Raw genomic sequence first — 12,844 nt, 5'->3', positions numbered from 1 at the left:
ACCTCCTATGCTCAGCTCCACAGAAGAGAAATCCCTGCAGCAGCAAAAAACACTGCCAAACCCTTCACAATTGGTGGCCATCTGTTCTCTACTCTCCAGCAAACCTAGCAATCATCCCACTGAACCTCACCGTGCCAGGAAAATGCTGTCTGATTTCTGTACCAGCGGTTCCTCCTCCCCCCAACCTTGGAGCACAGGACGGGGACCACAGCTTCAGTCCTCACCCTGCTGGAAACCTGCCCACCTCCATGGACACATGCCCACGTACTCCAGCTGAGGAGCAGAGTAGGACGTGTTGGAGCTTTGATTTTCAGGCTCTGTGCAGGAAGAAACACCCCTTTAACCTTCATCCTGACAAGACCCCTGGGAGAGGTTATGGGGTTTTCTGCTCTGAGGTTGCAGAGGGCTGCGATCACTGTGGCCAGCATATGGGGACAAGCAGCGACCACACGCTTTCTGCACGGAGAGTGCTGCACATGCCCCTTCCTTCTGCTACACACAGGGCCACAAATCACAGGCTGCTCCCTTACTGGGTGGGAGGGAAGCAGTATTTTTTCCTAGACAAGCATTAACACTTTTCAGGTGTCTTCCGATTAAGATGTCTCTCTAAAACTTGGAATTTGGAGAGCATTTAGGAAAGGGAAGGAAGAAGAACAAACAGCAAAAAGACTGCTAAAATTCACATCTGTACTAACTGTTACTTGTCTGTACTCTCAGTTCTTTGTAAAAGCAAATGTCTCCTAGTATTCGGGCTAAGAGGACTGCAACGTGCATCACCAGGAGCCTTACGCTTCCCAGACTCCTGCACCTTGATCCCTCCAGGAAGAGATAGCATTTGGCTCACTGAAGAGCTACGTAGACTTGCAGGGTAGAGACTTGCTGCGTTTCTCGAGTAAATGAGATCAAGTAAACGATGGTACTCACTTCAGTGAATTCAATTATTGTACCATAAAAAGGCATCTCAAAAGCAGCGTACTGTTCGCTTAAATCCCTACAGACAGAATTGCAAGTAGATACAGTGAGCAGTGAAATATGTTTTTTGTAGAAATCGCATATTTTAAGGTTTGGAGGAGGAAGGTTTGGAGCTGATGTATTATCACTTTGGAAAGCATTTCACCCTGAGCTGCTTGGAGCACACCTGAGCACAGTTCTGGTGGTGAAGAGACCCTGCAGGGCACAAGAGGTCCTGTTGGCCTCAGCCAAAAGAGTGTGGTCACCACATCCCATTGAAGACTTTTTGGTGAGACCAAGAGCACAGAGTGGCAGTAGACAAAAAGGGTAAAGGGAGCTGCATAATCACTGGAGCTCTGTATCACAGCCCCTTGCACCAGTGGGTACCAGGGCCTCCTCCACCTGCTACACTTGAACCTGCAGGTCCCACTGCGGACCGGACAGGCACAGACCTCTCCACCCAGTTACAGAGGAAGGATCAGGGCCATACACCCAGCTGCAGCTACGGCTAAGATTCCATATGTGTGTCTCACTGACTTCAGCATTTCCAAATAACTCAGAAGTTTTACTTGGAATAGGGAGGTTGCTGAAAACGGAGAAAGAGAGAAGTGCCAGGTCCCACAGGGAGTGTCTGAGTGGGTAGGCTCATGGCCTTGATAGGGAAAAGTCTGAAATAAAAGAACAAACTCCAAAAATAAATTGTCTGAAGTTTGCCTCTGTGTTTCAGCATGGTAGATCATTGCAAGCCTTGTTTCATCCACCAAAAAAAGAACTTATGTAAAGAGAAGTTTCTGTTCCTGCCTAGCAGCTGGGAGCTACCAGGACGCTGGGCAATCCTGTTATGGAGCATCACAGCATCACCCAGAGGGCCCTGTCTGGAGATCACATTGAGGCTGCATGTGTAATCTGGATGGATGGATATCCTGTCTTCAGCAGTATTTGAAGTTGACCTAAATTCAGCTGCAGGTATTTTAAATAACAAAACAAAAACAAATAAAACCCACCACAAAACAAAACAAAACCCCAAAACAAACAACTCTGGAGTGGAGCTATCCCAACTATTGCAGGACCAGCACATCAACAGCAGGCTGCACTGATGTGTCCTCATCTCATCTATTTGAATGGAAAACTTTGGGGTAGGGTCAGCCTCCAGCTAGGTGTGCATTAAGGAGATGTGTGCCACCAATAATCTCATTTTACGCAACTATCAAAGACAGCTTTCATGATGAACTTCAAAGAGCAAGAACATTTTTAGACAATTATGTTCTTTGCCATGTTACAAATTCAAAAGCTGGGAAATCTAAATTGGAAATGAATATTTTATCTAGGTTTAATTTCTTGGCTTGTACACTGCAGAAGTCTCGCATCCCCGGGAGACGAAGGTGCTCTCCCGTGCAGATGGTGAGGGTGCAGGCTGCACCTGGGGGCTCGCCTCGCAAGGTTGGGATGACACAGACCCTCTGGGCTAGCACAGAGCAACACACTAAAGATGACACGTGCTTTTAAGGTCTCAAAGAGGTGAAGTGCCTTGCTTTGTGGCCAAAGGAAACATGAAGGTTTCCTGAAATATTTCAGACACTGCAGCTTCAAGCCTTAGAAGGCAACATTTTTATCCCAAAATAATGCCCTCCAAAGCGTTACTTCCAGGAATAACCTCACAGTATTGGCAAAGACTACTATTTCTAAGGGAATGTCATGAAAACGGCAGTCCTTCCACACCATCAACTGCCTCAGCCCTCAGAGCTGCCAGAGCCCCTCCCCCCCCCCCGCACTGGTAAAGCAAGCCTCTAACCACCTATGTGCCTTCCTCACCCTGTTAGATGCGATGCAACTATTAATCTTCACTTCCCTACCTTTGTCTTGCTTTTCCTGGTCACCTTGCTGTTTATGGACGGTCACTTTGTTCATATAAATATATTCCTCATCACCACCTGCAACCAAAGGGAAAAGTGAACTCTTTACCCACCCACTGCTTTCATCTTGCTAAGTTTTTCCACAAAGGCCAACGTAAAAAGTGTTTCTGCTGAATACATTTGGGGAGAGCATGTTGGTTGAGGCAATGTGCAGAAAAAAACCCAAGCAATAATAAAAAGCAAAAAAACTAAATGCTTTATAGTCAGGAAATTCCGTAAGTTAAAATTTCTACTTAAACATTCACTTGGCCAAACAGTACATCCTGTGTATTTTACAAAGTGGATTAAATAAACTTAAGGTTTAATAAGGAAAACAGAAAGGATCAGGAATCTTGGGAATCCTTTGCTTGTAAAGCTGGACACACAACTACAGTAATTTTACATAAACATTAGAGGTCACTGCAAAAATAACCTCTGTTTCATTTTCTCCTTCTAATTTTCATGTCTCCCATTCCCACCAGCCTCCAACAAAACGTTGCTTCAAGGCCCCGTAGCAATTCCCATGAGAGCCCACTGTCCCATCCTCCATTTTCCTTGCCTGTACCACCAGACTTGGTGTAGACCCGCAGAAGGTCGGAGAGGAAGCTCTTCTTCACAATGGCAGTGCTGCTCAAATTCTCCTTGTCCAGTATCCTCAGAAAATCCTCAAGTTCTGTGAGCAGCTGCTCGAGAGCTACAACAGCAACAAAGACAACAGTTGGCGAAGCAGTTGGGTGGCGTGTCAAAACAGGACATATGTTAATTCTGTGTTTTCCAAGATGTTTTCCATTTTTCTGCCCAGGGATAATACAGGTTTCATTTTCCAGCTTGAACCCTTCCCCTAGTTTTGAAAGGAGAGTCCCAAAACCTAAAAACCTCCATGTTCCCTTAGTCTGTTCGTACAGCAACAGAATCCCGTGTATATAGCTATGCTTCCGACAGGGCTCTTTGCTCAAGGGAGAAAAGCCCCGAGGGATGCTGAGCACTAGGCCTGAGATTACACAAAAGCAGCTAGCAAGATCTTGACACTTGAATCTTGAGTCCTGGTAAACATCATTCAAACTTCACATAGACTGGGATCTACTAAAGACCTTGCTTTTTGTTCCCTCTTTCCAAGCCGCCTCCTCCTCATTTCTCTGCCTGTAACGATTTGAAAATGTTTACGTGTATTCCCCAAAAGAGACAAAAAACCCCCACCCCAAAACCTCCACATCCATAAATCATAATCCAGTAACTTCTCAGGCCACCTTGCTTGGGTAGTGACCACAGAGGTCACTGTGCCACGTGGAACTGAAGGACCCGAGACAGAGCAGCGCCTCAGCCAGCCTCAGGAAAACCTGCCGTACGGAAGATCCAGCACACCGCTCCCAGCACTGGTGGCTAAGCCAGGCTAATAGGTTTGTTTTCCTCCCAAGGAGGTGCTACTCAGCTCTGCCAACGACAAATCACTTCTCTGACAGGGCTCACGCTGAAGCAACAGGCGTTTAATTGCTTGCTTTTGTTCACAGCAAAGTTTATCGTGGTCTAATTAGCAGCAGTGGCAGGAGCCCAGTCCAGCGAGGAAATAACAGAGCATTATGTGGAGAGAGGAAACACCACGCAAGAATGATGGTGTGTGGGAAAAGCGTGGAAAACACAGCTGGGGCTGTTCCTCGCCTTGGGAGGCTCCCCTGCTACCTCACTCCATCACTCCCTGATGCTAAGGAGCTGCGGGGGAGATGGGCAGCAAAGCTTGGGTTTGCCACTGCCAGGCTGTGAGCTGGGCTGTGACTCCAGCACGTCACCGAGGAACACGACATATGGATGATTTAACTGGGGCGATGCTCCATTTTCTTTACTTAGAGCATTTCCATGCTATACGCTCCCATGGTACCCCCGCGAGTCACAGTTCACACCAATGAATGCGAAAAGTGTTAACATTTTGGTTTCATAGTACGAACTGTTTGCAGCATATCTAGTTTAAGCGGTACCACCTCCAAGGTCACAAGGAATATTTCTTTAAGAAGGTGATGGCTCTCACCTGCCCTTACCCCCCCATCTTTAGCCATGAGGCAACCATTCCTTAGGCAAACTGATAAATAAAGCATAAATTACACTGTAAAGGTTTATGTTGCTAGCCATTAATTGAAAAACATGCTACTGCTCTCAAACTGTATTAATCTTCACTAGCTTGACTGTAAAGCAGTCTAATGACTCCAGATCACTCAGTAACGGCTCCAGAGGAACCCAGTTCTTCACACTTTGTTTTATACCCTCTACACCCAACTAATTCTCTTCTGGTCTGATTTAGGATCAGTAGGGAATGGAAAGCACCTATATCATGCTGCATTAACTTGAATATTTTGAGTAGCTGCTGTTTTGCCCAGAGAAAGCAAGGATCATTTCAAGAAATAACAGCTTTTTTCATAAACTGTAAGGGAACGGGTAGTATTTGTTGACAACAATACTAGATGCCACTGGTATCATTACACAATGAACTGTGAGCATTGGGTGTCAAACATGCTCATAACCGGCTTCTCTCAAGCCTCAACGATGCTGCTGCTTCTGAGTTTTTTTAAACTCTACCAAGGTAAATCCCAGCTTTTCTATGATCACTCATGTACTTCAGTGGCCCATTTCAGAAAATTTAAATTGAGGTTGGTTCCTGCTGGTCAGGTGTGGTGGACAGGGCATTTGTGTCAGGGATGGAATCGGAAGAAACAGCGTAAAAAAATACCTAACCTTAATCTGAAGCTTCAGAAGCAGGCCAGCTCCCAAGAGCTGCCCACATGGATGTCATGATACTGGGTTCACAGGGAAGGGTGTATAATTCCTATTCCCTCCTCCACCCCTGTGACTGCAGAAAATGACTTTATTCTTCTCCCAGGCATCCACAGCTAGCACTCACACAGGGCCGAGCACTTATGAATAGCACAGCCCATACAGTAGGTTACATTTTCCAGCCCACCAAAGCTGAATTCAGGCTTCTAGTGCCTCAAAGCAACTCATTTAGGATGTGATCCTGGGGCCACAGAGGTCAGTGGAAAGACTCTGTCAGACTTCAATGGATTCACACTTCAGGGACTCAAGAGAGATTCATTTTGCTCTTCTTCAGCAAGAAGCAGCATAGAAACCATCTGCTTCTGTGCAAGTATCTCTTTGATCTCAGCTGGACATTCCCAATCCAAACCTGATACCTGCAAAAATAAACTGCCATTGAAATGAATGTGACCATTCATTCTCTTATATCAGAAGGAGAACAAGCTAATACTTACTGGGGAGCGATGAGCGTGAGAAGTAAGAAGAATTAATACAATGAGGGTCTATAAGATCCTCTGTGCAAGCAAGTGTTGCAGCAGGTCAACAGGACTAAGACAACTGAAAGCCCATGTACGTCAAACCATCTCAGGATTCTGAATGCTGGAAACCATTGTTAGATCTCAGCTAAAGACTTGGCACGCTGTGGTGATGATGCATTGAACATGCTCATGGGAAAAACAGGTTGGTGGTTATCCAAGGCAGCCTGAAACAAATGGCTCTTGCTCCAAGCCGCACTGTTTTTTGCTCCTTATCTTAGCAGTTTAGAAACAAGAGCATATAAAGAGATGACATCTGTAGCTAGGCTTGCTCTGCAGGGCAACAGTTAACAGATGAAGCAATGCATTTCCAAAATCAAATGACTGTGAGCAGCAGGATGAGAGATCTGAAGTAGACAGAGCCTGGGTCACAAGGCAGTGCAATTCTCAGAGATGCTTTTGAGAAACCTCCTACCACAGCTACATGGCTCTTCTCAACTCTCATAGCACTTATTCGTGAACCCCCAAGCACAATGTGACTCAAGTAATCTTTCTGGCACCATCTGAAATAAATACCTCCATAGCACTTGCAAAAATTCAGCCTACTCCACAGAAACTGGGAGATTACCTCTAAGGTTAAGATGGGCCCAGAAGAATTAAGAGACCTTGCCAAGATCACTGTGAATACCTCTGCTGAATCCAGTCCTCTCAAGCCCCAGGGTATGAGCTACTCCGTCTCCTTACAAAGGATGGCCACAGATACGAGCTGTGCTGTGATGGTTAATGGTACCCCATATATCATGCTATTCTTCTCCATGGCCACAGGCATCAGTCACTAGACAAAAACCATAAGGATTTCTCAACACACGACAGAGGGAGGTACAGAAGCATCACAGTCAATGAAAAACATGGCTTATTTGCATCTGTAGTGAATGGATGATCATCACTGAAAGGACTGAACTTTAAGGTGTACAGAAACATCACATCTTTATTGATGTAGTAAGGACTTACAGCATGGGGGTTACAACCAGAACTACCAGCTCCTCCTGGATGCGCTTAACTGGATGAGAAATGTTCTCCCTCCTTTTACTCCAAGACAACGCAACCCTATTTACAGAAACTCCTGGGCAGACCTCTGACCACAGCAGACTCTCTCTGTTCGAAGGCTGCAATGTTGGTCTCAGCAATAAGCAAAGAATTGCTCAAAACACGGCCGGTCTGTTTCAACGGCAATTCAGTGGCAGCAGGACAGCACTGAAAAGGGCTTCTTTTGGCAGGAGTCTACGGCCTTTCTTTGCAGACAGAAAGTCTCTTGCATTGCAGCAGCGTCTATCCTAGTTCATGTGAGACAAGAGCCAAAAATGCAGCAGCTTGCAAAGCCCCCATTGAGGAAGCACATTCCTTGCAAAAGAGCTGCCAATTTCGCCTGACACCAAGGTCACTGAAAGGTAAATGACCATTAAACTAGATTATAAAAGCCATTCCTACCAACAACCACTGATCTTTGCCATTGTGCTACAATAACAACCTACGTCTACATCTAATTACTTCGTGTCTTGGCCTTATGAGGAAATGGAAAGACAGGCTCAGAATGAACTTTCATTCAAGTGTTTTTAGTAACCACTGGGCAGGATTATATTAGACCATTTAATCTAAATTCAATTATTTATTTTATCAAGGTAGAGGGGCCTCAGTCACCAGACAAGGAACTGTAATAAGATACATACTAAAAGACAGACTCTTTCCTCTACTGAGAGGAGAGGTGAAAGATAAGGAGTATCATTTGCTAACAGGAAACTAAGGCAGAGAGAGATTAAGCAATTTGTCCAAGGATATGGGTGTATTCTCCAGCAGATCAGGAATACAATCTAGCTTTCCTGTGTCCCAGCCTGCAGATCTCACTCCCAAACCACACTTCCTTGGATCCTGAACTGCTGGGAGATTTCCCACCTTCCTGCTGAAGCAGGATCTGGGTTTGGTACTTTTGGCTTCACCCCTTCTAGAAGGGGCTGAGCTCAGCTGCTGGCAAAACACATGTATGCAGGCAGCTGGTAAATACCTGCAGCCTGTGGAATGCCAAGCTTTTCGCTTCAAAAACCTCAAGAAGTCCAGAGATAGTGAAACCAATGACGACGTTGTGATTCATGCAAGCATCAGGCTGCAGAAGCAGAGGGGCTCCCAAGGGGCACCTCGAGGTACCTGCGCATCCCCAGCCTCCCTGGAACACCTCCTCTCCAGTACAGCCCATGGCAGCCTTTCGGCCCCCATTTCCCACTGACCGGCTCTGGCTGGCAGCACTGGGATTCCCCAGGGGCTGCTTTGGCAGAAAGCAGTTCCTTTCTTGCCCTGGTTTCTTTTTTTCTTTGCTGCATAAAATCAATAGGGCAGCTGATGAGCGTGCAGAGAGGACAGGCGGGTACAGAGACAGCATTCAGGCTGCTGAATAGCGAGTGCTGTCAGCAAAGCTGAAGGACCCAGCCCAGGCCTCCTTGGCTTATTTGGAGTCTTACAGTAACAGTTGGCCTTTGCAAGAGGGAAAAAGTCACCCACGATGACAGCTAGAGAAGGCCATTCTCCCCAGCTGTGAGGAAAGGCAGATGCGTGGATGGTGACAGCTGTAACAGCTGGATGACCCCTACACACGGGGCCACCTTCCAAAACAGCAAAGCAGATCCTTCCTCAGGCAAACTGACCCTCCTCATCCTGCCAGCTTCAGGGTCTTGCAGAGGAACAGTGAAGAACAGGGTTCAGCAATGCTCCGGCCCTTCTGCAGCGGTCACGGCTCATCTGCCGTGCCCTGGATGCCACCGGCTTCGGTGTGCAGGGGCACTGGAGTGCCAGGAAGGACACATGGTGAACGGCTTGCCCAAATGCAAAGCTAGGAAGAAGCAACACCTCCATTGAACCCCAGAAGGCTCCTCTGCTAAAAAGCATCCCTATCACCCTGAAACCCCACCAGCATTCACCCAGGGTGATAAGCAGAAAAAAACCCCAACACAGACAAGTATGGACTAAAGTTTACCAGCATGGTTTTGATCATTAGAAACCAGGCTTTTCTTCCCAGACACGCATCTGCAATGACTGGCCAGCCTTCCTTCTTCTAGCTTTTAATGGAAAAAAAAAAAAAAAATAAGAAGCCCAGCCCACTGCTGTCGAGTTGAAACTTCTCCATTTTTTTCCACAGAAAAATAATTATAAAACTATAAATACTTTAGAAAAAAGAAATCTCCCCACAGCAAAATGAGAAGTGCTGTGTTTATCAGGGGAAAGAAAAATAGAATACCCACAAAAAAACCCACCAAGCTTCCAGTAAACAGTGACCTTTCTCATTGGCAAATCACTGCTAGATGAAACAAAATAAAAGGCAAAATTCACAAACCCGAGACAAGTTCAAATCCCTCAAAACAAGAAAACTATAACATTGGAGAATTCCTATCACAGTTTCACTATTAAGCCAGACAAGTGTCAGATGGTTATGACCACTGCCACAAAGCTGTCTGATTTTCAGAACATAATGAGTGCTCACAAGGAAGAAAGAAAGAAAAAAAACCCACCCAGACTGCTTCTATTGATGTACCTAAAATCCAGTACTGCCTGGCTTAACACTCACGTTGGGAGCATTAGACTCGTCTTTGTTGCAAAGTATGAATCACGGAACGAGAGAGGCAAACAATGTGGCTGGTTGGTTGTGGGCTGTGAACTGCGCAAATGAACCCAGGCAGCTCTGCGTGGGCTGCTCTGGAAGTTCGAACAAGACTCGTATTGAGAAGCAGCAGCTCTAACCTAGGAACTCTGAACTTTAACAAAACGGCAGCAGAAAATGCACACAAAGCTTTTTTTCAGTTAGCTGAGCAAACAGACTTCTCTTCCCTTTGCTGGAAGGTGGGAAACGGCATCCAAGAAAAATTGAGGGGAAGAAGAAAAAAAAGGAATAGAGAAGCAAAACATGAAAATTACTGTGTTGTAAGGAGTTTTTACTGAGAAGTCTTGTATTTCACTGTCATATTGCTTTATTTATGCAATAGAGGGTATACACATAAATACAACACAGTGACATCTTTCTTTGCAAAGGGTCTCAGTCTTTCCACGACAGAGCAACTGGCGAGTCACTGGAGGTTGCAGACTGCCAAACAAATTTGTTGGATGACATCTGAGACAAGTCAGCATTTCTTCCCGTTGCAGCATGCCGTATTAGCGGACTGCCCTGCCCATCAGACTCAGAAGATTCCCAAAGCTTTACTAGTCTATGGACTGCAGGTCTCTGCTCAGGTGCTTAGTGACGCATGCAGCATCAAATGCAGGATTTCCATATCACAAAGCACTACGGAAAACCATGCTGGGACGTGGGGTTGATCAGACTGTCACCCTGAGAAGTGCTGCATCCTCAGCATACATATACCTTGTATAACGCGGTAACTCCTGCCGGGGCAGGACCAAGCAAGGAAAGTATCAAGGAAGCAACTGAAGTAACATCAGCACAGTAGCCAAAAGGGTAAGTAAGGATTAAACCAAATCAAGGTAACCATCAGCTAGGAAAACGTGGACCAAGTCAGGCAGGGCAGGATGTTGAAGAGGGTACCCTTTCTAAGGCAAATATCCCCAAGAGCAGGGCCTAGTGGGCTCCCTTCCCAGTGGGGGAGGAAAACAATCCCAACAATTCATACACAGCAGGAATCGCTTGCTGCCAAGCCCCAGGGTTGAATCCTGCAATGCCGTGACAGAGAGACGTGCTATTTCTTCTAAAGCTGCCACCATTGATTACCTTTTCTCCCCAGTCCTTTCTGCTCTTCTTTTCCCCCTTACTCCTTCATTTTTCAGCTAAAGTCAGTGGGTTTTGCCGTTTGTTTGATGGTTGGTGGTTTTTTTTCCCTGTCTTATGAAGTTTTTCTCTCCTCTCCATCGCTATGTGGTTGACTTCATTGGGGGGGTACGTGACCACCTGACCTGCAACTTAAAGGACATTCGTTGTTTGCTAATGTAATGCATAGCTATATCCAGGAAGGCGCTACTAAGAGGTGTCTGATCAAACAGAGCAGCCGTCTTCAAGAAACAGAAACATGAAAAAACCTCAACTGTATGACAAACTTGTGGGGCTCCACTGCTCAAACCCAGCACAAGAAGGCATCCCGCAGCTGCCTGCTCAGCCCAACCTTGTTCTCCTCTGCCTTAATGCCATCTTTGCTCCACGAAGGTGGCAACACATGCTCCTGTACCTCAGCTCAGATCTTTGCCAAGGCTTCTGGGTTAAGGAGCATGGTTGTAGTCAAAACACTGTTGCAGACTTTGCATCATCCTTGTTCATCACTCCACATGGCTATGTCTAGAGCAAAGCACATTTCCACCCCTCTCTGCGTTACAGAAGAGCGGCAAAATAGCAGGCACAGGGCTGTCCTAATGCCTGCCAAAGCCCACAGCCATGGGCTTCCTCTTCCCGTGGCCTGTGATACCACATCCCCAAAACAGAGACTGGGAAAATGCAAGGTCCTAATGAGATTAACTATCACAATGACTGTGAACAAAAACCCTGGAACAACACCCCACAGTTTGTACCAATTCAATACAAATAAAGGAGGTTAACTGCCAAAAATATTTGGAGGTAAATTTCTCTCTCACAGGCAAGACACAAATTAAAGGAAGCTGCTAGATACACAGAGGGTTGTGTTGATTTTTTGGGTTTTTTTAAGAGAGGACGTGCACACACACATACACATGCACACACCCTCTGAAAGCCTCATATCAAAGCATTTTCCCACCATTCTCTGTTGATTTAATGGCATCATTTCTCCAACAAACAATAGAAACATTACAGAAGGGGAACGCAATTATGTTTGAGAAAGCAAAAGCAAGAGATCTGGGGTCAGAGACACAAACAGACACACAGCCCTGGAGTCCTCAGTCTTTTCCTTGCTGTTTCCTCTGTAGCAAGGACTCTTCAAGCTATGCTGGCCACAAAACCAAGGGCTGGGCCTCTGTTCCTACAGCTGAACAGCGGAATGACTACACAAGGCTATTGCACTAGTGCACGGGAAAAACAGGTTTTAGAAGTATCCTGGAGTATATCAGGGTAGGCTGGCAGAGCCTACAGCAACATTGCTATTGATTTCTAGATTTCTTTCTTAATAATCTTGCCCAATCCCTTGCCTAAACATTGTATACAGTCCTTATCCATCCTCTTCAGGGTAACCTAGGAGCCTAAACACTAAGAGGGAGCATCACGCAGCTGAAGCATTGAGCAGCATTGATGCAGTGACGTGCAAACCAGAGATTTTCTCTGGAATGCTAGTGTGTAGTCAGCAGCAGAGAAATATGCTCAAAAACAACCAACAACAAAAAACCAACACGTCACCCCCCTAAAACAATCCCCTGGTCTACAGATATCAATCAAGAAGATTCAAAGCAAACCAATATTTACTGAACTTCAGTTTAGGGTTAAGAGAAAATGGAAAGGGAAGGTTTTGGAATGACCACACAGTACTGCAGAGGTCAAATTACGAACCCTCTCCTGCCAGGAGTCACCAGTGCTTGGTGAGCATCTCCCAGCAGGGCTCCAACATCTGCCACCACAACAGGCCACTGCTCCCACCCACTCTCCCACAAGCATGGGGAAAGCACAGATGCAAGAAGGTGACCTGAGGACAGGGCAGGATGTCCTCACTTACATCCAAGAGATACCACCTTTATACCTCTCCCACACCTCCAACGTGACGTTTCACTGAAGTCAGGGTG

The 12,844-nt window shown here is 46.0% G+C and overlaps 1 protein-coding gene across 3 annotated transcripts in view; it reads right to left on the bottom strand.

The window, feature by feature from the left end:
• AFAP1L2 (actin filament associated protein 1 like 2) overlaps window positions 1-12,844 on the bottom strand; it is a 71,372-nt gene that overhangs the window by 24,902 nt on the left and 33,626 nt on the right. For all 3 annotated transcript variants that reach the window (XM_040606824.1, XM_040606825.1, XM_040606827.1), the window contains exons 2-3: window positions 3,403-3,537; window positions 2,805-2,882 (exon numbers count right to left, since the gene is read on the bottom strand). In XM_040606824.1, the coding sequence (XP_040462758.1) occupies window positions 2,805-2,882; window positions 3,403-3,537 (213 nt within the window). The remainder of the gene's footprint in view (window positions 1-2,804; window positions 2,883-3,402; window positions 3,538-12,844) is intronic.

Source organism: Falco naumanni, chromosome 9, assembly GCF_017639655.2.
Source record: "Falco naumanni isolate bFalNau1 chromosome 9, bFalNau1.pat, whole genome shotgun sequence".
In the NCBI taxonomy this organism is placed as follows: domain Eukaryota; kingdom Metazoa; phylum Chordata; class Aves; order Falconiformes; family Falconidae; genus Falco; species Falco naumanni.
This window is presented reverse-complemented; position numbering and strand designations above follow the sequence as displayed.